We start from the raw sequence: 23521 nt of genomic DNA, 5'->3' as shown, positions 1-23521 counted from the left end.
TTCCTCTTCCTTTAGAGGCAGCCAGCTTGGAAGCAAAGGCAGCTGCAGTAGGGAAGGTGGGAGGAAAAGAGAACTTCTAGCTTTTGGTTCTCCGTGGCTTTGTGAAACAGCTCTGGTTCCCCAGCCCCAAAGCCCAGGGCAAAATAAAAGAGGCTGTAATGCAATCAGTTCCCTGAACACCAGATGAATCAAGACAATGAAAGGAGAAAAATGAAATAGCTTTACTGTGTCAGAATTGTAGCTGTGTCCCTAGAACTGCCAGGCCTGCAGTTACATCCCAAAGTTTTGTGACTCACACACAGTTGCGCCTTCCACAGTCTGCATGAAAAGGGGCACAGGCTGGTTGAAAGCCTGCAGCTTCTATCTGAGGAGGGTGGGAAAGTCAGTCTTTGGGGCTTTCTGCCCTGCCATTTATGTCAGCGTCTCTTCATGCCGTATGTATTCTCCAATATCCGCTTGGTGAAAAACCACGATCGCCATGGGGTCCACTTTCCGGCACTCCTGGGTGGACTTGGCTGCCACTCCAAAGCCCTAAGAAGGTCAATTGGAACAAGGAAGGAATTAAGACCTTGGGGGGGGGGCATTGTCTTAACTTCAAATTCACTCAGGTCCAACTATCCCACCCACCCACTAGGTGTTACTCACCAGGGGGACGTCAGCCATGGAATATACCACCACACCCTGGTACTGGGCAGTGCTCTCTGTGATGCGCCCCAAGCCAGACTTCAGTATGTGGTTCCCGTAAAGGAAGGACTGCTCTGCCCCAGGCTTCACCCACACTTTGTACTGCATGAGAAAAAAATGAGATATATCCTCTTTGAGTTAGATGAAATGTACCACTACACGGGTTCCCTTTCTGTGTCCTCCTTAGATTAGCACAATCAAAAACAATACCCTCCTTCCCAAGAAACAGCTAGCAGGTCCCCACCCCACACAGCACTACAGGTGTTTTGACTTTTTTGGTAGGCTAGGTAAAGGTAAAGGGACCCCTGACTGTTAGGTCCAGTCGCGGACTACTCTGGGGTTGCGGTGTTCATCTCACTTTATTGGCGGAGGGAGCCAGCGTACAGCTTCCGGGTCATGTGGTCAACATGACTAAGCCGCTTCTGACGAAACCAGAGCAGCGCACAGAAACACCGTTTACCTTCCTGCCAGAGCGGAACCTATTTTGGTACGATAGGTAAAGGTACCCCTGCCCGTACGGGCCAGTCTTGCCAGACTCTAGGGTTGTGCGCTCATCTCACTCTATAGGCCGGGAGCCAGCACTGTCCGCAGACACTTCCGGGTCACGTGGCCAGTGTGACAAGCTGCATCTGGCGAGCCAGCGCAGCACACGGAACGCCATTTACCTTCCCGCTGGTAAGCGATCCCTATTTATCTACTTGCACCTGGGGGTGCTTTCGAACTGCTAGGTTGGCAGGCGCTGGGACCGAACGACGGGAGCGCACCCCGCCGCGGGGATTCGAACCGCCGACCATGCGATCGGCAAGTCCTAGGCGCTGAGGTTTTACCCACAGCGCCACCCGCGTCCCCTATTTTGGTACGATAGTGCCCCTCAAATCAGTGTTCCTCTGTGCCATCTTTACCTTGGCGTAGGGAGCAAGGTAATCGAGGGCAGTGATGTGGAGTCGGAACTTCTGGCTCTTGGTGAACTTTCCAAAGCAGGTGCCGAGAGATACCAGATTCTCTCGGGGGATGTTTGTAGCAAGCTTCAGAATCCTCTCACTAAGAAACAGAAAGCAAAGACTTATCATTGGGACTCAGTCTCTCCAGATTCAGAAGCTCCGAAGTCACCATCAGAGCATCACTGAACCATGCTGTGGCCTGAGGCACACTTCAAGTACCTGCAGCCAATATTGTGGCTTTTTGGTCATATGCTTCCATAGGGGAGAGGAGAAGCTTTAAGGTACCTAGACCAAATTGGGGATACTGAGATGATGGAAAGGCAGGTTTGGGGATTTAATCCAAGCAACCCTAAAACAAGAAAGACCTTATAGCCACTCCTGGTCCCCAAATACAATGTGGTGCACTTGCACTGGAAGTGATAAAATGTGCCAAAAACTGGATCAGACAAGACGGGAGCTCAGAGTTAAATTATGAGACCAAGTCCCTCCTCTCTGTCCTTCATTTGCATATGAAAGACTCCATGAGTACAGCTTCCCTTAGTTCAGTTCTGCTCCTTTTACATCTTTTGCTCTTCTGCTGCTAAAAACACAAGGGAAGCAAGATCTCTTTCCCAGCACCTTGCAGCTCTGTAGTGAGAACAAGCAGCATCTTACAAAAGAAAACAGGCCCTTTCCTTTCCCCCATAGATGCCTCTACTCTTCTCCCCACCCACAAAGACGTGGGTACATTCTGGAAGAGGAAGAGAGCCTTACATATGTTCAAAGATCCATCCTTTTATTTTTACTTAATGTGTGTTATGGATGAAGGTGTTAACATTAATAACATGCCCCAGGGTGAATGTAGGGCCTCCTCACCTGAGGTAATAGACACGGTCCTTGTGCAGGCGGAAGCAGTAGGCACCATCTGGCCGGTCAACCAGGAGCTGGATGTTCTCACCAATACTTAAAAAGGTTGGAACAAAGAGACACACTGTCAGCCAGTCCCCAGAAAACATGAGAACTGCCCTCTTATGCTAGATTTGACCAAATGCCCAATTAGTTCAGCCTCCTCCTCCTGGCAAAAGCAAGTCAAACGCCTGCAGGGAGCCAGCAAGCAGGGTTGGAGAACAGCAGCCATTTCTAAGACATACTGCCCCTGTATATGAAGACTTCAATTTTAAACTATTATACTGACTTCCCTATAATCCCTGTAATCATTTTTCTGCATTAAACACGACCCATCTAGTTCTCCTGCTGTTGTCTCCCAGCTAGTGGTATTCCGTGGAAGATTAAGAAGAGCTATTCCACACTGGTACAGTCTGTATGGGAAGATGGGTGCCCCCTTCCTCGCAACAGAGCATGGGTTGCTGCCTGCCTATAATGTTGTGATTCTCTACATCCATTGGGGTGGGCTAGAGGACCTTTGCGGTATCTTCCACCGCTATGGTTCAATGACGCTTCCATTTTACTTTCTGGGCCAACAGCAAGAGACAGACTTCCCCTCCTTCACTGATTTCTCTAATTCCCTCTGTCCATTGGGTGGGGATCCGGGTATCTTGTGTCAGTGAGTTCCATGGGTTAATCATAAAGCCTAATGAACCCAGGCTCACTGGAAGGACAGATCGTGAAGCTGAGGCTCCAGTACTTTGGCCACCTCATGAGAAGAGAAGACTCCCTGGAGAAGACACTGATGCTGGGAAAGATGGAGGGCACAAGGAGAAGGGGGCGACAGAGGACGAGATGGTTGGATAGTGTTTTCGAGGTTACCAGCATGAGTTTGACCAAACTGCGGGAGGTAGTGGAGGACAGAGGTGCCTGGCGTGCTCTGGTCCATGGGGTCACGAAGAGTCGGAAACGACTAAACAACAACAAAATGAACCCAGAGAACACAAATGCCACCACAGCCACCCCGCTTACTATTTGGAGAGCTTCTCGAAGAGCGCACGCGTTTCTTCCTCCGTGAGGGGCCGCATCGCACCTTCCGAGACAGACGCCGGAGACCCGCGTGGTTCCAATTCAAGGAAGCCTCGGATCAAAGACGTGAAGCGGAAGTTGCAACATCAAACTACGCTCGGGTGTCCTACACTCCCTTTCTAGGCACAGAAATATGTCTATGGTCACAATAGAGTGCAAGTGATCTTCATGTCGGAGCGTCGTTGCGTGACCTCCTGGTTACGTCATACGAACACAGAGGTTTCGGGCAGAGCGGCACCCGGATCTGCCACGGAGGACTAGCCTCTGCCTCTGGCTAGCGCGGCCTCCCGGTTGCCATAGCGATCACTTCCTGGTCCACGTCGAGGGAGGCCCGATGGCGGCCCAGGAGCCTTCGGCGGACCTAGAGGAAGCGAGCCTGCTGGCATGGCTTTTCCGCGGGGCGACCTCGCCACTGCCTCCGCCCCTGGCGGCGGGGGACGCGGAGCTGGCGACATACCTGTCGGCGCTGGCGGGCCTGGGCCTGGAGGCCTTGCGGAGGGAACCCGGCCGGTTGGCGGAGGAACGAGCGCAGCTCGGGGCGCAGACGCGGGCCTTGGCATTCGCCCACTACAAGACCTTCATCCGCTCCGCCGAATGCACCGCTGAGACGCGTCGCGGCTTCGGTGGCATCGAGCAGGGCCTCGACCGCCTCTTGGGCCGCCTCCCACCCTTCGCCGAGGCCTGCCGGTGAGCAGGAGGAGTTGGCGGCCAAGGCTGCCGCCACACTCCTTTTGGGGGCAGGAATAATCCTGGGGCGCCCCACCGTTAACTTATGGAACTCACTGCCATTGGAATGGGTGGGTTAGAGGAGGCTGGCTGGCTTCCCCTTTTGCTTTTCCTGGCCTAACCTGCTTTCTTCTTCTTTTGCTCCTGCCTCCAGGAACTTCATGCAGGAGGCTGAACAGATCGCCCAGAACCGACGTATGAACAGCCTGACCCTGAACCTCCACACAGAGATCCTGGAAGTGCTGGAGATCCCCCAGCTGATGGACACCTGCGTCCGGAACAGTTACTACGAGGAGGCCCTGGAGCTGGTGTCCTACGTCCGCCGCCTTGAGAAGAAACACGCCACCATCCCTGTCATCCAGGTGCAGACATGTTCTGAGCCTGGCAGGTGCCAGAGCTGCCTTAAGCCATACGATGATAGTAGGTCCCAGCCATTTGCTACTAGAGTTTCAGGACCTGAGCAAAAGCTTAGTGAAGAAAGGCATCTCCAACCCTTTGCATTTGTTTTCTCTGCCTTGGCTCACAGAGGCAGAGGTGGGGTGGCTTCTGTGCTGGTTTCCTAAGTTTGATCCAGGTTGTTTGACTGCCTAAGGGTACCTGAGGCCCACAATCCTGGACCATCATGAGCTGTCATGTTCTGTTTGTAGAAGCCAGAGTATTTCTGGATTTGAGGCTTCTTCTCTTGTTGCTTTTTTTCTTGACTAAGTGCTTATGTTGCTTATTGCAGCCAGGGTTTGTGCATGTGCTGTAGTGATCTATTTCTTTGACTTTCAACAAGAGCAGGATACAAGCCACTGATCTCTTAAGTGCAATCTGTAAAGCAGGGATAGATAGAAGATAGACCACACCCCATCACTGACTAATGACTCTTGGCTAATGTCTAATTTGCTAGTTGCAGGGATTCTTGTACAGAAAGCTGAGATGAGGCAGGCCCTGTTCTGATCCAGTAAAGCCCTTCTTCTATCTGCAAAGAAGAATGCATTCTTAAGGTCACAACACTTTATTTATTTACCACGTTTATATCCCACTCTTCCTCCCAAAGGAACTCAGGATAACAGCAAGTTATATCTCTTTAAAGGTTCCCAAAAGTACACATCATTATAACATGCAGTTACCTCATACCAGGTTTGACTGTGCACTAAGCCCAGTATTGTCTACTCTGGCAGCCAGAGTATAGTATATCAAGCAGGTATATCTACCAGTGACCTGTAGACCCTTTCTTAAGTGATCACATGGACTCTAGTGAAAATAAAATAGTTTGTGCAGTATTGAGATCTGCTTGGTTTGGGTACCATGGGTAACAGTTTATTTTGTCTCTCTTCTCCTTCCCAGGGCATAGTGGCAGAGGTGCGCCAGTCCACACAGCTCATGCTTACGCAGCTGATCCAGCAGCTTCGTACCAACATTCAGCTGCCAGCCTGCTTGCGCATCATTGGCTACCTTCGCTGCATGGATGTCTTCACTGAGGCTGAGCTACGGATTACTTTCCTGCAGGCACGGGACATCTGGCTACGTTCTATCCTTGCTGCTGTTCCTGGTGACGACCCCTATGTGCATATTACCAAGACCATTGAGGCCTGCCGCGTGCACCTCTTTGACATTGTCACGCAGTACCGTGCCATTTTTGCTGACGAGGAGCCGCTGGTGCCTCCCCCTGGGCAGGACACCCTCAATGAAAGTGCCATCTTCCATGGGTGGGTCCTGCAGAAGGTCTCCCAGTTCCTGCTGGTGCTTGAGCGTGACTTGCAGCGCGGTGTGGGCAGCCGCCTGGACTCCCTGCTGGGCCAGTGCATGTACTTTGGCCTCTCGTTCAGCCGTGTTGGAGCGGACTTCCGGGGCCTGCTCATCCCCATATTTCAGCGGGTGGCACTGGTCACCTTCAAGAGAGCCATGCAGGAAGCTGTGAACAAATTCCAGGAGGAGATGAACTCCTACACGCTAATCTCTGTGCCGACTGCCTTGGGCAACAGCAGCAGCACCATCCCTGTAGCAGTGGCTCCTTCTGCCCAGCCAGGCACCCTCCAGCCCCCCATGGTGCTGCTAGATTTCCCACCACTCGCCTGCTTCCTCAACAACATCCTGGTAGCCTTCAACGACCTGCGCCTCTGCTGCCCTGTGGCTCTTGCCCCAGACGTGGCGGCTACCCTGGAGGATGCACTTGGCCAGGTGGGGCTCTCTGTTGCTCATGTGCACCAAGAGGCTGGATTAAAAATGCTCCAGATGTCTAGGTGACAGGACAGAAATTTGCTAGCAGCAGAGTCTTAGCTGCTTGCAGCCTTATCTTTAGTTATACTCCTTGGAGTTTCCTAGCCCTTTTCAGCAACTTGGCAGGTCATGTTTGTGAGTTTATGCTTGTTCCCTGATGTTGCTGCTGTCTGTCTTTTCAGGGATGGGCCTCTGGCTTATTTCAAGAAGCCCTTTGCAAGCAACCAGTTCAGGCATCTGACAACAGCAATCAGTGCTTGCTTTGGGTGGGCTGGAAGAGAGAGAGAGAAAGTGGTTGACCTCGCCTGTTTTGGCTACTGAACCTGATCACCACTAGCTCTAACCTCACCCATAGTCAGCAAATGGCCCCTGCTGGATTTCCTGCCAGGAGACTGTGGCACTTGAGAGATCAAAGTTTCTTAGTCCCTGTTCTATAAGGTAGTATGTGACATCTTGTCACTCGGCTTCTGGGTGTGTCCCCGACCGATTAGCTGGGCTTTTATTTTGACCATTTGATGAGGCTAGCATGCTGAGTAGTACTGCAGTCCCTTCCTTCCACTTGGACACCAAACCAAGAAATTCTAGCTTCTCTTTTTCTCTTTGCAGGTGACAAAGGTCATTCTGGTTTTCCACCGGGCAGAGGCTGTGGCCTTCAGCAGCCGAGAACAAGAGCTGTTCATTCACTTCTGCATGGCATTTCTGGAAGACTTGGTACCCTACCTCAACCGTTGTCTGCAGCTCCTCTTCCCCCCAGCACAAATTGCACAGACTTTGGGTATGGCTGCTTGAACTCTTTTGGTGGGAAAGGAGCTTGCAGCTGAGCCCTGGTCTGTGGTGGATGAGTGGCTCCTGCTTGTGACTTTGTGAACAGCACATTGGTGGGGTGGGGTTGCTTGGTGGTGGTCCTTGTAGGCTTGCAAGTCATTGAAATCGGTGCTCAACAGCTCAGGCTACTGCCAGGGGAAGGGAGAGAGAGAGAATTGACAGTAGTACAAGGAATGTTCTCTAGCTTAGGGTTGATGTAAGATTTTAACTTCTCATTTTAATATATTTTCTTTTTTTGCTGCTAGGTGTTCCCCCAACACAGCTGCACAAATATGGCAGTCTTGGCTGTGTGGATGAGCAGCTGATTCAGGAGCTCCTGGCCTCAGTCCTGCCAGAGAAAGAGACTGTCTATCCCTTGTCTGAGGAGAAAAGGCTGACTGAAGAAAGCCTAGCACCTCCTCCCTTGGACTTGGAACTCCCTGATGCCAGGCAGGAAGCAGATCCCAGTGCCCCAGCCCCTGTTCTGGAAGCAGAAGAGAGCAGTGCAGCTTCTGGTGATGCCTTGCTGCTGAGTGCTCCTCTAGAATAGTTTTCACTGGATTTTGCCTGTTTTCCGGGGTTCCATGATACTTGAACCTGACTGAGGAGAGACTCATTCCTGCGATGGGCAGGCACAGCTCTTGGTTTTGGGTTCTACTTCAGCACTTCGACAGACTGAGCTTTCATTGCTCTGGTGGGAAGGAAGTTGGTTGTGGACACTGGGAGGAAGGAATTTTGGTGAAGGTGGATCAGGGTTTGAATAAACTTGATTGCTTCTTTGGTTCTCTGTGTTGTACCTCAGTATGCTGTACTGTGAAGAGAGTGGGCCCCTGAATCTTCTCTCCCGAGGCTAGTTGCTTTAGGTATCAGTCAGTACCAGTTTTTTCTGGGCCTCCCCATTCACCAAAAATGCTCATGTGTCATCCTTATCTTCCTCTCCTCTGGAATTGCCTGGTGCCTTAAGCTGCAGAATAAAATGTGTCTCTGCCAGTTTTCCCTTGATATCTCAGACTAAGTATGAATTTCTTCTTTGGTAAGTCCAACTTGCTGAGTGTGGGAATCCCACTGTTCTTACCAACTGCTTTGGGTTGTAGCTGGCTCTTCAGAAGAGGGTAATTACTTTAGTTGGTGCTACAGGAAGAGGAAACCTGCTAGCCAAGACCAAGATCATCTGCAGTTGAAGCCCAAGAAATGAGGTAATAATAATAATAATAATAATAATAATAATAATAATAATAATAATAATAAATTTTATTTATACACTGCCTATCTGGCTGGGTTTCCCCAGCCACTCTTGGCAGCTTATAGCATATATAAAACATAGTAAAACATCAAACATTAAAAACTTCCCAATACAGGGCTGCTTTCAGATGTCTTCTAAAAGTTCTGTAGTTCTTTTATCTCCTTGGCATTTGAAGGGAGGGCATTCCACAGGGAGGAGAAGAGTTTAGATCCTGGTTTGTTTGAGCTTTAGTAGACGAGAAATAAACAAATTTAAAACAACAGCTCCATCACCAGGGCAAGTTAAAATGGCCCAGGACAGCAAGTGAGTGAGATTTTGAATGCTTCAAAATCCTCCCTTTTGGGGGCGGGGGGGGGGGGAATATTAAGCAAAGTGGACAGGAGGCAGGGAGAGAAGGGTGGACTGTGGACTGTGTCTAGGAGTCCTAAAAAGGTAGCAGGTAAGTGTGAGGGAGTCTTAATTGGAGTAAGTCTCTGCATAGAAAAGGATAGAACAATTTTTGTCTAGAGAGGTTGGAAGGATTTCCCTCCCTAGCAGGTAGTTGAGGGGTGCATGTGTGGAAATGCAGCAAGTATTCAGGGCCAAAACTTGCTGGTGTTGACTTTAGCAGCAGGGCTGAGGTAAAGCAGATGAGCCTGAGGCAGCTGCATCGCTACCAATGATATGATGGGGAAAACCTGTCACTTCAAGAGGGATCTTATTCTCCCCTTTGCTACACAACCGCTTCCTCTTATGGAAGAAGCTGACCTAAAGCGTCTGCAAGTACGCCGCCTGCCACGGAGTGGTGCCGTTCTTTGTTTTGAGAACTACATTTCCCAGCATCCACGGGCACTTCCGGTTTCCTAGCTTCGCGTGGCTTGTCAAGACAGGAAGTTGGGCGGCTCCATTGAAACTTGAGACTTGGAGTCAGGTAGGACTGAGGTCCTGGTTGCGGGGGGGGGGGGGCACATTTTGAAACCCTCCTCGATGTTAAAATAAATTAGAACGAGCCTCCCTGCATGTAGAAGCCCAGCAGCAGAGTTCTGGCCTTTTGCTGGTCAAGAGTGCATTGGGAGAGCTGAGTTCAAGTCCTCCGCTCATTCCCATGATGCTCACCGGATGACCTTGGACCCTTCATTCTCCCGCAGCATATCCCTACCTCACCGGGTTATTGGGAGAATTAAAATATCGGTGGGAAGGAACCATGTGAGCTGTTTGGAGGGAAATAAATAGATGATGATAATATATACAAGAGAGGTATCCAAAATTTAATTGGAAGGGGTACAGAACATTCCGCCTCCTAATTTTGCTGCTGCAAATGTTAGATTTGCTGCTGCAAATCTTAGAATCTTTCTGTATTGCTTTTGCAGAGAGGCCTGCTTTTTCCATCTCTGCAGAGTCACAGGAAAATGCCATACAGAGTAGACAGATCCTTGGTCCATCTAGCTCAGTACTGGCTATGCTGATGGGCAGTAGCTCTCCAGGGTTTCCTATTGGGTCTCTGTGTGTCTCTTCCAGCCCTTACTTGGAGACACTGCTGGGTACTGAACCTGGGACCATGCAAAAGCCAAGCGGATGCCAGCCCTTCCCTTCCCAGTGATCTTAGCTAGGCCACCCTTTGACTCTAGAAACTTTCCAGCAGTAACCCTTGGGAGTGCTTGCACCTGTTGTCTTTGCATTATTTTTATTTTCTCATCTTATATTTATTTGTTCTTTGGGCAGATGGCTTTGTGGCTGAAGCACAATTATGGCAGTTTGTAGGCTAAGGCCTGGCTTGGCCTGGATGCTGGACAGCCTCCGCTGGAACAGAGCTTTCCTGGCACCTTTACCATGCAGAAGTTGCAGCCACACTTGTTCCTCTCCGGCAGAGAAGCAGCGCACCTATTGGCAATATCTGCGGCGCAAAGTCTTGAAACCTCCCACCCCACCCTACAGCCACGTCTGCCAGGTGGGGGACCCCATTCTGCGCTCCTTGGCTGCCCCCGTGGAGCCCTCACAGATTGCCAGTGGTGAGGTGCAGACCCTCATCCGTACTCTGGTTCGCGTGATGAGGAAAGAACAATGTGTGGGTCTCAGTGCTCCCCAAGTGGGCGTGCCACTCCAGATCTTTGTGGCGGAGTTCCCCGAGAGGCTCTTCCATGAGCACACCCCCAGCATGCGCCAGGCTTGCCAGATGGCCCCCTTCCCCCTGCATGTGGTAGTGAACCCATCCATGAGGGTGCTGGACTCCCAACTGGTCTCTTTCCCCGAGGGCTGTAAAAGCATCAGTGGATTCTCTGCTTGCGTCGCCAGATACCAAGCCGTGGCAGTTTCCGGTGAGCTGGCAATGTTATTCCTTGTAGCTTTAATACACTTGGATGAGGTGTGAGCTTTGGAACTGGTATAGGTGTGTGGCAAGCCTCAGGTGTTCAAACTTGGCTCTATGTTGATCTTATGAGGTGTTATTAATGCAAACGGGAATCTACATTATGCATTCCAATTGTGGGAACGTAGCTAAGTACAAACTCATGGCACCAAACAACTTTCCCCCACACTGCCTGTCAAAATGCGCATGTTTTTATCCCAAAGCCTTTCATCAGTAGCACACTCACATGTTGCTTTTCTGTTATTTGGTGTGACTGTGGACAGGAGGTGTAGCAAGGGACAATTTATGTATGAAAAATGGAATGGGGAGAGTGGGTGAGTAGAACATCAGGGGCATCAGTTTCTCCTGCTTACCGGTACTTACGCTGTCCTGCTGTGGAATCTTTCAGAAGTCTCTTTTCTAATTTTTGACAGGGCTGAGGGGCACAGCTGGTTTCAATAAGTACCAGCAAAAAGCAGGGACAGGTAGATACTCTCTGGGCCCAGGGAGCCTGCACTGTGCCTACAGCTTGGGAAAAGTTCAGTCAGATATACATGTTCCTACAAGGGGAGTGATTCATTAAAGCATGACAGGACCCCAGAGCTGCATTTCTCACTGGAGTTCCTCTTTTTCCCTTCCCCAGGTCTGAATGAAGTTGGGGAGCAGTTTAGCTGGCCGGCAAGTGGCTGGGCAGCCCGCATCATCCAGCATGAGATGGACCATCTGCAGGGTGTGTTGTATATTGACAAGATGGACAGCAGGACCTTTGTGAATCTGCAGTGGGAACAGCTAAATGAATGAAGCAGGACTGGGCCCAGGGGGGCGGGGAGCGAGAGGCCACTTTTTCTCTGCCTGCTGTCCCGAAGTATGTCCAAACCAGTGAAAGGGGCAATAGAAAGAGAAGGTGGACACTTCCAATGTGAGGGGGTTCAATGATGTTTTTACTGCTTGACATCTTTACTTTCCCTATTTGGGGCATGAGGAGAGGAAGCTGGGCAGGTAAGCTGGGCATAAGCATGCCCTTTCCCCACCCCACATGGTGCTGCAGGAGTTTTTTTTTTGGGGGGGGGGGAATACTAAGAAAGCAGAAGCTGTTAAAGGGTAGCAATTCAGTATCTTTCAACTGCTGCACGGCATTCTCTTGGCCAGTGCACTGTACAGTACCTTAAAGGAAAATGGCTTTGTCCAATTTCAACCAGTGGAAGCTCCAAACAGAACCCCTCCAAAGCAACCCTAAACAACTTGATCATCTACTAATGGAGCCTATCTCCAGCCGCTCATTTGAGGTGGGGGGGGCAAAATTCAAGAAGAAAAAGCAGTGAGATGGCCTTCTCCAACTTCTACCTTGACTAGTGAAGCAGGCTAACATGTGGGAAGGTGAGCAAACACTTGTTAAAAGCAACAGACACCAACTAAAACTGCATAGCAATTCACAATAAAAAGGCATTGACCACCTCTTCACCTGTAATACCTCGCCATGTTTTACTTCACAACATAATACGTAACTGTATTTTAGTAATGTTTTAAGTTGTCTGTTTTTGCTTCAGTCTTCTGTACACCGCTTACAGATATTTTTAATAGATTAAGCAGTATAGAAATTAAACAATCAACTCATAAAATAAACCTCTTGATTTTAATAAAACCTCTTAAAGAGATTTACAGATTAAATGCACCCACAACCCCCTCCTAGCTAGCTAAATTGTGCACAGAGCTGCTGGCCTCAACGCTCTAGCACCTTCAGCTTGTAGGGATGTGGATTGCATCTGTGGTGTGGGAAGGAGATAAGACTAAGCAGAATAAAGGAGACTGCCTCTTCCTTCATCTCCTGTGGAGAAACTGTGAAACAAATTGTACCATTGTATGTTGCTTGTAAAAAATCAGCTGAATATAAAAGAGACAAATAGTTCAACACTTTATTCTTCCATAAACTGTCCCTCCCCACACTGGAATCAACTCAATATTATGTACACATGACAAGAAAGGGGGCAGGGGGTGTACAGGCCGCTAAACCCCTTGACAGTTAAGAGGTTCTCACAGCTATTCACTTGAATTTCTAGAGACCAAGAGCTCCCACCCTCCCCTACATGCCTTCCTCAGTAGTACTAAGACAAGAAGACTAAAGCACAGGAAAGTAGCTTTAGTGGCAGAGAAAGGTGGATTTGTTGAATTTGGAATCAGCAGTTACCTTCAGGGAAGCAAAAACCCTGCTGTAAGTAGAAGCCTATGCTTAAGCATTGCCAGCCTCCTCCACTTGTGGCACAAGAGCCATTGCCTAGAGCCAATGGGGTGGAATAAATGAGTCCTTTGCCTCCCCATGGCATGGATTTTTAAAAAAGACACTCTAGAGCCCCAGATTGCAGCAGAGACACACCAGCAGAGGCCCAACCATGAGCAAAGGAGCCATGGGGGGGGATGGGGGGCAGATCTCCCACATGCTGCAGCTGCAAAGGCGGGAAAGCTCCATCTCCTTTGCAGGACTTTGCCAGCACCTGTGTGCTGACAGGTGCGCAGTTTGCATTCCTTAGTACCGTCACCTCTTGTGCCACAGCTGGAAGAGCAAAGACGTCATCCCTTTCTGAGAAGGAGCAGGCTTGCTGGGTTGAGCCACAGTGCCAGGATAAGGCTGAGGGGCTTGGAGCTGCAGCCCTCCTCATCCCTGTTCTGCTCCCCTTCTGCTTTTTCTGTGCCACACATGCAAAACGCTACAGAGCTGAAGGGCAACAAATTCTGCAGCAACACAGCATCCTGTGGGGCAGAGCACATTTTCAGATACCTTACCTCAAGCCATGCCAGGCCTTGGCAGGGTAAGCTTCTTGGACAGCACTTCCAACATGAGTACCTCAACTCCAGGAGAGAGCTGAGCATTAGTTAAGCCTTGGAGTGTATTTCTCACTGGGGGAGCTTCCTGCCACTTTGGCTGAGCCAGAAGAAGGCCACACTCTTCGAAGTTCAGATCAAGCTTGGAAGTGCAGCATTTCAGATTTCAAGGAGTAAGCAATGGCCTTAGGTGAAGCCAGTTCGGTTTTCTCTTTGGGGTGGCACCAGGTGTTGCTTCCACAGGAGCTGGAAGGGGTCTCAGGAAAAAAGGGTTGCGGTATAGTGGAAGTTTTGGATTGTTTTTATTTGTATATAAACAAGCCAAGCAGCGTTAGAGGGGGGGAAATGAAAGAGCAACCATGAAGGCAGGGATGTCTGGATGGGAAAAAACCAGAGCGGGCTGGGCTCAGCCTTCTCCCCTTTGTGTCCATCTCCCAGAGTAGCAATGGAGGCTGTGTCACCTCATCCTCTTCCTTCCCCAGCCAAGTGCCCCAAGCAGAGACAGATTCAGTAGTAAGCTGGATGCTAACCTCTGCCTGGCACAGTCCACTGTCAGCACAAAGGGCCTTGTCTACACACATGTCCATGGTAAAATGCCCCCCATCACCGCTGCTCCTCATAGGCACAGCATTAGCCCTCCTGGCCAAAGTCTTCAGTGAACTTCTTCACCTTTAGCAGATCCTCTGTATTCACGGTGGGGCGGGTGGTGGCCAGTGAGCGCAGCATGTCCGACTGCAAAAACAGAATAGGACGTTCAGGTCACAACCACAAAGGTTTTAGGAGCTGAAACTCCTCACAGTCATCTGGAAGGGGCATTTCCAAACCTGCAGCTGCCATCCAAACCTGCTTGGTGCACATCAGAGTTTGTATCAATTACACAGGAGAACAAGCCTGGGACTCAGAAAGAAGAGGGTCCAGGCAGGAAAAAGTCAGGGGACCTCACTCACCATGCAGACTATAGGCTCCAGAAGCTTGTCCCCAGGTACCTCCATCCATGTCATTTCAATAGCACCAGGATCTCCCGGGGAACAAGGGGTTAACAGATCATCTACCACCGTGCCAGGATTGGTGCGGGATGGTCCACGGACCTGCAATAAGGACCCAGACAGCGCATTGATGTAGCAGATTCCTGGGGGGGTGGAGGCAGGCTGCACACAAAACTCTTAGGTCCTGGTAGGACAGGTATAGTAGCAATGCAAGACAGAAGCAGGTGGAACAAAGAGTCAGTCCCCCTGCAAGTACACTAGTCACTCTGTTTGGAAGGAACAGGTAGGCCATCCATCCAGCAACAGCCATCTGAATACTGCAGGGACACTTGTCAAGAGAAGCACAATGCCAGTCCCCAACACCACATATTAATCCACAGCAACTGGAAAGTCAGAAGTCTCATCTGACCAAAAGGGTTTAAGTTAATCCTCTCAAAAATATTTATGAAAGTTGCTGTGACATTATTAAAGCAGAGGAATGCCTGGGAGCCCCTCAAAAACTGCTTGAGTATTCCCCCAAAACAAGAGCAGGACGTCCATGTAAAATAATAAGCACCAGGTACACTGAAGTGAAGAAGAACAAATACAGAGAGGCAAGTGCAGCTGCGGGAATATACTGGGTGAGGTAGGAAAGGAACCGGGGAGGAACCGCCTCTGCCTGCCCAGGGCTAGACAACAACGTCACATGACCCTGCCTGGGAAAGGAAGTGGAGCAGCTGAGTCCACTGAGAAGGTGGAATCTTCTGCTGCTTCACTCCCCAGCAGAAGCTTTGAAGCAACAACAGGATGGGCCAAGCAAGGGGAATCTACCTTCCAGCCTGCCCTGGCACAGCCCTTGTAGGAAATGCCGTCCTCACCTTTTTGAAGTGTGTGGCTGACTGCACCTTGCGGACAGGCTGCATGAGGGCATCGCGCACAATGATGCTGATGTCAGCCCCTGAATAGCCGTCAGTCTTCCGGGCTAATTCGTGGATGTTGGCTTCTGTCAGGCTGTGTGGCGTGTTGCCAAGGTGCAGCTTAAACATCTGAGCCCTGGCCGGCTCCTCGGGAAGCGGGATGTAAATACGTTTCTCAAACCTGTGTGCAAATGCAAGCAGACATGTGACAGTCCGTCCCCAAAGGGAGAGGGAAAAAGTTGCTGCTTCCCCTGCCTTCTTCCCACACCTACGAAGATTCTGCTTGGATGCAACCATGTGGAGAGGTGAGGTGTATGGCAGCCTCCCCCCAGCCCCAAACTGATTGGCTGTGTTGTGTCAGCTGAAAACATTACTATTTGCACAGACTTTTGATAAAGATTAGCACCCTTTGATCAGATTTTTTAAAAATGCTGTTTTAAATGTGTGGTTTGTTTGTTTATTTAGATTTATGTTATGTTTTGCTGACAGCATGCAGTTGTGGTCTGAGGAGACCCCGAGATCAGATCCATACTCAGTCATAAAGCTCTCTGGGCCAGTCACTATCTGCTCAGCCTAAGCTCACAGGGTGACTGTGGGGATGGAACTGGGGGTGAGAAGAACCACGAACACCCCCTTTGAAAGACAGGATATAAACGTAATAAAATTTAATATATTGCTGGTTTTAGTCTTGTTATAAGCCCCTGGCAGACACTACAATGGATGAAACACAAGTATTCCTCAACAAAACAGAAACAGCCCTTCACACCAGGGCGCAGGGAGACCTCTTGCTGTTTTGGGGGCTACAAGACTGTCCATGTGGGCAGCAGGAGCCCCAGAAAAACCTGCAGCATCACCCACCTTCGCCGAATGGCAGCATCTAGCACCCAGGGGATGTTGGTAGCACCCAGGACCAACGTGCCATCATTGTCATTCCCGACACCTGTCAAGAAAGAAAGCCACAAATCGTCACTCCACACTGGGGAAGGCAGAGAGGCAGACCAGATGTTCCCCAGTGCAAAGGGTCCTCTTGGGCAGTCTCTCTCCTGTCGCTCTGTCTACCCACCTTGCATTTGTACCAGGAACTCTGTCTTGATCCTGCGGGCTGCCTCACTCTCATTCTCATTGCGAGAGCCGCACAAAGAGTCCACTTCGTCAATGAAGATGATGGAAGGCTTATGCTGCCTGGCCAGCTCAAATAGGTTCTTCACCAACCTAAAGGAAAAGGCACAGCAGAAAGCTCAGGGAAGGGCCATTGGAGGCCACTGGCACATAGGACAGGAATCATAAAATAAAGACTACAAACCAAGCCTGTGTCCAAACAACTGTGGCAAAATGTGGCAAATCTAAAGCCTTCCATAGACACCCATTTTGCACAGTTCTAGCCCCGCCTCTATCTGTCTCCCCACCCCAGATACTTTGGGGCACAGCCAATGGTCAGGGATTATGTGAGTTGGAGTTCAGATTGGGTGGGTGGGCACTAGCCACCCCCATCATATCCTAATAGGAACATCCTATTCCACTCCATAGACCAAGCCCCACTCTCCTAAGTGAGAGAGATGGTTCTCCCCCTCCCCCACTTCCCCCATGGATTTTGTCACTCACTTTTCACTCTCCCCTAGCCACTTGGACATCAAGTCTGAAGAGGAGATGGAGAAGAAGGTGGAGTTGCTTGCTTCAGTTGCTACAGCCTTGGCCAGGTAAGACTTCCCAGTACCAGGAGGGCCAAAGAGGAGAATCCCTCGCCACGGAGTGCGCTTACCTGGGGCAAAGAGAGAGGAGATGGACTCATCCACCCCTCACAACATTTAGCATGCCCAGCGGAACAGAGGTGCCCAGATTCTCACCTGTGAATAAGTGAGGGAATTTGATGGGCAAGATGACCGCTTCCTTGAGGGCCTCTTTAGCTCCTTCCAGCCCAGCCACATCATTCCACCGCACGTTGGGCTTCTCCATCACAATGGCACCTGGAAGGGGAAAGCAATTTGCCCAATAGAACCCTCCTGACACCTCAAGCCCACCTTCAGAAAGCTGCACTTGTCTCTACAGAGCCAGCAACAAGCACAGGGACCAGGGCTGCTCAGAACTGGCTTACCCATCAGCTGCTCTTGCAACTTCTTCTTCTCAGGATTGTCACCTTCACTGTCGCTGTCACTCCTGAAGAGAGAGAGGCATCAAATGTTATGGGGCGGGCAGTGCCATGAGGGGCAGGAGGACTCCCCAACTCATGCCTACTCCAACTGGTGCTTATTTGCAAAGTTTGCGTGAGGGAACGATGAGCCACACAGAACCACCTCCTCAGAGAATCAGGTCTCTCCCAGTTCCCATCAGACACCTGGCCTCAACTACACATGAAATCAAAGAATATCCTCATATCTTCTCCACCCTCAAGACAGGACCAGCCACGCATCAGTGTCACCTGCAACCCAACCCACAGTGCTCTACCAGCAGGGCCTGGGATCAAGCAAGAGCAGAGCTGTTCCACATCACCTAAAGGAGGTTGCTGAGATTAAGGAAAGAATCGTTTGATGGATTTTCTCTTAGTTGATGATCTGATCCCATTCCCACCTTCTGGGGCAAGGCAGGACACTGAACCTCCCCTTCCCCTGCCCTCTGAGATTTCATTTATTCTTGTATTAACTCCTAACCTAACTGTACCTAACTTATCTGCACTTGCATAAGCACACAAAGACACAGAGCAAAGGGCAATGGAAGCAAGGCTGGGCTAACAGTGCCTCTATGACTTCCTCACCCAATCTCTCCCCCCCACCCTCCCACACCGTACTTTGAGGAGCCAACCCTTTAAGCCATACCCCTTGCTGTCATTCTGGGCTTCTTTGACAGGCTTTTTGCTCTGCTTGTCCTTGGTCCGCAGATAATCCTTCAGCTTCTCAGCCCGGTCCAGGTACTGTGCACACTTTGCCCGGATGCTTTCCTTGGCCTTGTCACTGTGAGCATCATCTGCAAGAGCAAGAGGCAGCGGTAAGGAAGAGCTTCCCTGGACAGCCTGCCCCCACCCGACTAGGGTTCCCTGCAGCAGCACTTTCCAGATTCAGTGGTGGGGAAACCAGCTTGGAGGTTCACTTATCCTAGATGCAAATTGCTCACAGTAGCTACCAGCTACTGACTGCATGTCACAGAGAACTTTAAGTACATAAGAACAGCCCTGCTGGGCCATGCCAAGAAAATGTCCATATGGTCCAACATTCTGGTTCCCACACTGGCCAGCCAGTTGCCTCTGGGAAGCCCACAAGCAGGACTGGAAGGGAGCAGTCCTCTCCTACTGTTGCCCACAAAGAACTGGCACTCAGTAGCATATACTGCTTCTGTCCCTAGAGATTCCACAGGATCATCACAATAACTGACAACCATTGGTGGACACTTTTCATCCCCAGTGGCTTTGTATAACTTTCATTTAAAACCGTCTAAACCAGCGGCTATCACCAAACCATGGCAGGGAATTCTAAATATGGATTATACCTCTAAACGAATAAGTCCTTCCTTTTGCCTCTCCTGCCAATCAGTTTCTCTGGAGCAATCCCTGAGCTCTAGCATTAAGAGAGTGAGAAAACCTTACTTCTATCCACTTTCTCCACACCACTTTGTCTGCAGATTCCCTGATGTCATCACCCAACAAATGGGCTACAACCACAGAGCACTGAACAAGTCTGGGTCTCCCCTGACAGCCGCACAGCAAGCAAAGCAAAGGAAGCTGCTGCTCTGAGCAAGGTCCTTGTAAGGCTTCCCAGTGTCACGTAAAAGCTCCCACTAAGCCTCCCACCCCCAAAACAGACTCACACTTGATGGCGTGAAGGAAGTACTCCACCGCATGCTGGTAGAGACGCAGAGCCTCTTCATAGTTCTTTGCTTTATCTTCCTCGGTGGCTTTTGTGACCAAATCAATGGCTTTCTGGAAAGCAAATGCCTGGCTCAGGTTTCATGGTGGCACATCAGAATCACAGCTAGAAAAATTCACAGCACTGGGAATTCCAGGAGGCTCTAAGTTTGGTACTACCCCCTAAGACTCTTAAATGTTTGCTGAGGCGTAACCAAGAGACAGGAGAAAATGGTGCGACAAAGACTAAGTACCTATCTAAATATTTAAGGTGGGAGAGAGTTAGAAATTTAAGGCATGTGCCTTCTTCTACACATGTTTATTGTTCTTGCAAACTGGTGAGCAGTACTTTGTCATCAATTGCACAGGGATTTAACCAGTCTGAGGACCATAAAGCAAGCAGTTACTGAGTAAGATAGAGATGGAGGCTCTGGGCCTTTGAAGAGGGGTTGGATTAAGATGCTAGGCCTTAGGAACCAAGCAAACAGGGTGGCCTGTCTGGATTTAAACCAGTCCAAATTCCACCACAAAGAAGCAGATTTTTATACAGTTGTGACTGCCAGCAGGTGGTATAAGGCATTGCCTGCGTGCCAGATGCTGCTGAGGTCACAAGGAGAATACCAGTCTCCTGCGCTGTTTTATAGCTTAGAACTGCTGCTGACCCCCAAAGGAGTTTGGGCAGGAATTGGTACTGCACAGCAGCTGCTGAAAGAGTCACCTTCCCACTGCAAAGAGGAAATGTGCTGGGTTTATTTACTATTACATCTATATCTCACTCCCCCCCCCCCCCAAGGAGCCCAAGATGGTGTACACATTCCCTCCTTGCCTATTTTATCCTCACAACAACCCTGTGAGGTAGACTAGGCTAAGAGTTGGTGACTGGCCCAAGGTCACTCAGTGAGCTTCATGGCCAAGTGTAGAATTGAACCCTGGTCTCCAGGTCTTAGACCAACACCCTAACCACCATACTACACAATGTCAATATTATAAGGGAGTGAATCTCACATAGGGGTGGCCTTGTGGACTGTTACCTCACCTGCTGAACATGTCACCTGGGAAAGAAAATCATCCAAGCCATAAAAGACAATAAAGTCTTGTGTGCTGCTTCTAACTGGCTGTTCCTAAGAACTCCCCGGGTATACTACAGATACGTCTCCAGTTGATGCCTGAATAAGCTAACCAAACATGGTACTGAGCTCCTTTCAGTTCAGTTTCATCTCCCACAAATGGTCTATGAACCACACCCTGGATGAAGCACCTCTCCCAATTTTGTCAGAAATTCCCAAGAATACTGTTTGATACCTCTGTGTCCTTAGGTTCTTCCCAGGAAGATATGTGCACCAGCACCTTCCTTACAGAACAAGGCAGCAGGATTTCCCTTGAGAGAAAGTAGGGCCAGCCTGGAAACACCTGCCTGCTACCTAAAACCCTAGCTCTGCTCAGGACTGAGTGCATTTCAAAACTCTAGGTTTCAGAGATTTTCTAGCCCTGGAAAATACAACCTGTGATGCATCTTTTGATAGAGGGCAACTATCTTTCTATAAATGGTTATATAACAAAAACGCGCAGAAAGCATATAGATCAGAGGGGTGGCAATTAGTTTAGGAAATAGGCACTGAAGTGTGTGCATCATTTTGATGACTTGTGATATATGCATGTAGACATGGGTTACGCCCAAGGCCTACTCAGAGTAAACCCATTGAAATCAATGGGCCTAAATGACATGCGCTGAGTAAGCCCAACAGGTCTACTCTGAGTAGGACTAAAGTTGTGTGCCTTTCCTGGTCTTTGCCTCCTTTGAATAACTCACTCTGGCTTACAAACCAAGGCAGCTCCCCCAGACCCCGGTGGAGGCTCCAGGCTTCCCTCCCCACCTGCTCAGGTGTCCAGGAGGCCCCTTCTCTCTCCCTCCTCAGCGTCCGCTCACAAAACAACACATTCAATTAGCAAACTCAAACGACCCTCCCCTCCCCTTCTCTTCCCCTCTCCGAGTGGATGAGAGCAACAACGTCCACGGACCAGATCTTTTGGGGAGCGTGCGGGGTTGTCCCCCCCCACCTTATTACCAAAACAGAGGCCATTTTGGGAGCGGGGCGGGGGAAGAGTCCAGAGCTTCTGACCAAAAGACCCTCCGCTTCCCCTCAGCCCGGCTTCCTCGACCGCTTTGCCGCGGGGACCCCTCGGGGCGAGGGCTCCCTCCTCGCCCCTCAAGGCCCGCCCCGGTAGGCCGCTAAGCCAGGGTTCGGCGTAGGCCGCAAGCCGGGGCGGAGCGCGAGGCAGCTCGGCGCGGCCGGTACCTGCAGGGCGGACGTTGTCATCGCATCTCCTCCCGCTGGGGCTGGGGCGGCGGCTGTTGCTGCTTCTGCGGCTGCCGGGCTTTGGTTCCCTCCTCCGGGCTCGTACGAGGCGGCCACCGGGAGCCCCGCTGAGGAGAGTCGGGCCGGTTTCTGGGCTGCCGCCTGCAGGCCGCACCGGGAACAGCAGCAGGCGAGGCGGAGAGGAGGGGAAAGGGAGGCCCGAGGAACCGCGACGCCATTCAGGGGCGGGAGTGAGGAAGAGCCCGGAGGTGGTCCGCCCTTGTTCGCCTCCCACGAGCCCCTTTCTCAGGAGGCCGGCCGGGCTCTCCCTTCTTCTCTTCGGCTTCCCAGTTGTCTTTGCTGCCCCCTCCTCAGGGGCTGAATGATAGCTGAGTTATGGCTGCATTATCAAATTTGCGGGGAATCTCCTTTTCTGACCTTTTGCTTAGAGTAGCAGGAAACAATAACACATATGGGGGGGGGGGGTTAGCTTAGAGAAAAGGCCAGTAAAATGTGATCGAAGTTTACAAATTTGTGCAATTCATGAAGAAAGTAGAGAGAGAAAATTCTCCCTCTTTTATAACACTAGATAGACGAGCCCGTGGACAACCAATGAAGCTGAATAGTGGAAGATTCAGGGCAGGAAAAAGGAAGACTAAAGGGATAGCTCGGTCGATGAAGCATGAGACTCTTAATCTCAGGGTGGTGGGTTCCAGCCCCATGTTGGGTACAAGGTTCCTGCACTGCAGGGATTTGGACTAGATGACTCTTGTGGTCCCTTTCCCATTCTATTGACTCCCAGCTACTTTTTCATGCAGCATAGTTACAGAACTCACTCCCTAAGGAGCCAGTGATGGGAACCAACATGGATGGCTTTAAAATAGGAATAGACAAATGGATGGAGGAGAAGTTTATTGATGGCTATTAGCCACAGCAATGCTTCTGAATACCAGTTGCTGGAAACCACAGGAGGGGAGAACTGGTCCACAGGAGGGGAGATCTGGGTGGCTACTGTGAGAAGATGCTGGAGTGGAGCCATAGGCCTGATCCAGCAGGCTTTTCTTGTGTTTATTTACCCACAGTATTTATAATCCACACTTTCATAAAAACTTATCAAGGCAATATACAACACATAAGAGTAAAACAAGGAAGAAATATTAAAAGAAACATAACTAAAAACAACAGTAGGTGGGTTGAAAAAATAAATTCATACTTAAAAGTCCTGCCTAAACAATGTAATTTTCTGAAGCTGTCTGAAAGAAGGCAGGGATGGTTCCTGCCAAAATCAATCACGTTTGTAGCACTAAAGACTTTTAAATTTGGAACATTTCTTGACTTCATAAAAGTTGTGAAGGTGTGTGTGTATACAGAAGTTTTTGTGGACTAGAGACCATTCCATCAGATGAATGTATTAAATTTCTGTATTTGGGTTTTATATCTTTATTTTTCTGTGTTGTATTACTTTGAGGATTATTTTTATGCAGTATGTTTCTAAAAACCAGTTGCTGGGAATTGCACGTGCAGAAAGTGCTTATGTGCTCATGTGCTGTTTGTGGGCTTCCCCTAAAGGCATCTGGTTGGTCATTGAGCTTTGCAAATCTTTCTTTTGCTTTTCCCTACAGGCAAATGCCTAGCAGTAGATGGATGTTAATTTGAGAGCCACTTTTCTCCTGCTGAAATACTTGAACAACATCAGTAGCGCAAGTTGCCATTTCACAACCACTTTCAAGTTACTATAAATCCCATTCCAAACCAAGTTCCTGTGTTTTGTCTCAACATTTTAAACTTGCCAGTTTATTTTTAACTCTTGAGAT

General features: G+C 49.8%; 3 protein-coding genes across 5 annotated transcripts; 1 reads left to right on the top strand and 2 right to left on the bottom strand.

The window, feature by feature from the left end:
* Positions 1 to 199: 199 nt before the first annotated feature.
* Positions 200 to 3680, bottom strand: NIP7 (nucleolar pre-rRNA processing protein NIP7). Of its 2 annotated transcripts, XM_028739875.2 has the most exons (5): positions 3522 to 3680; positions 2481 to 2567; positions 1587 to 1725; positions 646 to 786; positions 200 to 531 (listed from the first exon to the last, which is right to left on the bottom strand). In XM_028739875.2, the coding sequence occupies exons 1-5, from the start codon at positions 3575 to 3577 to the stop codon at positions 412 to 414; spliced, it is 543 nt and encodes a 180-aa protein (XP_028595708.1). In that variant the 5' UTR covers positions 3578 to 3680; the 3' UTR covers positions 200 to 411. The 2 variants fall into 2 exon arrangements, with proteins under 2 accessions (XP_028595708.1, XP_028595709.1); XM_028739876.2 differs by lacking the exon at positions 2481 to 2567 and having other exon boundaries at positions 3522 to 3671.
* A 154-nt stretch (positions 3681 to 3834) lies between these two features.
* COG8 (component of oligomeric golgi complex 8) lies at positions 3835 to 12521 on the top strand. Of its 2 annotated transcripts, XM_077931637.1 has the most exons (6): positions 3835 to 4265; positions 4459 to 4666; positions 5637 to 6470; positions 7116 to 7284; positions 7580 to 7780; positions 11535 to 12521. In XM_077931637.1, exons 1-6 carry the CDS (start codon positions 3913 to 3915, stop codon positions 11678 to 11680), a joined length of 1911 nt encoding a protein of 636 aa, XP_077787763.1. In that variant the 5' UTR covers positions 3835 to 3912; the 3' UTR covers positions 11681 to 12521. The 2 variants fall into 2 exon arrangements, with proteins under 2 accessions (XP_077787763.1, XP_028595700.2); XM_028739867.2 differs by lacking the exon at positions 11535 to 12521 and having other exon boundaries at positions 3837 to 4265; positions 7580 to 8097.
* Positions 12522 to 12770: 249 nt separating this feature from the next.
* VPS4A (vacuolar protein sorting 4 homolog A) lies at positions 12771 to 21876 on the bottom strand. The gene is made up of 11 exons (XM_028739877.2): positions 21708 to 21876; positions 19374 to 19485; positions 18389 to 18536; positions 17671 to 17732; positions 17423 to 17542; positions 17181 to 17337; positions 16642 to 16790; positions 16437 to 16518; positions 15540 to 15759; positions 14644 to 14784; positions 12771 to 14428 (listed from the first exon to the last, which is right to left on the bottom strand). Exons 1-11 carry the CDS (start codon positions 21726 to 21728, stop codon positions 14327 to 14329), a joined length of 1314 nt encoding a protein of 437 aa, XP_028595710.2. The 5' UTR covers positions 21729 to 21876; the 3' UTR covers positions 12771 to 14326.
* Positions 21877 to 23521: the final 1645 nt, after the last annotated feature.

The sequence above is a fragment of the Podarcis muralis genome, chromosome 7 (assembly GCF_964188315.1).
Source record: "Podarcis muralis chromosome 7, rPodMur119.hap1.1, whole genome shotgun sequence".
Classification (NCBI taxonomy): Eukaryota; Metazoa; Chordata; class Lepidosauria; order Squamata; family Lacertidae; genus Podarcis; species Podarcis muralis.
This window is presented reverse-complemented; position numbering and strand designations above follow the sequence as displayed.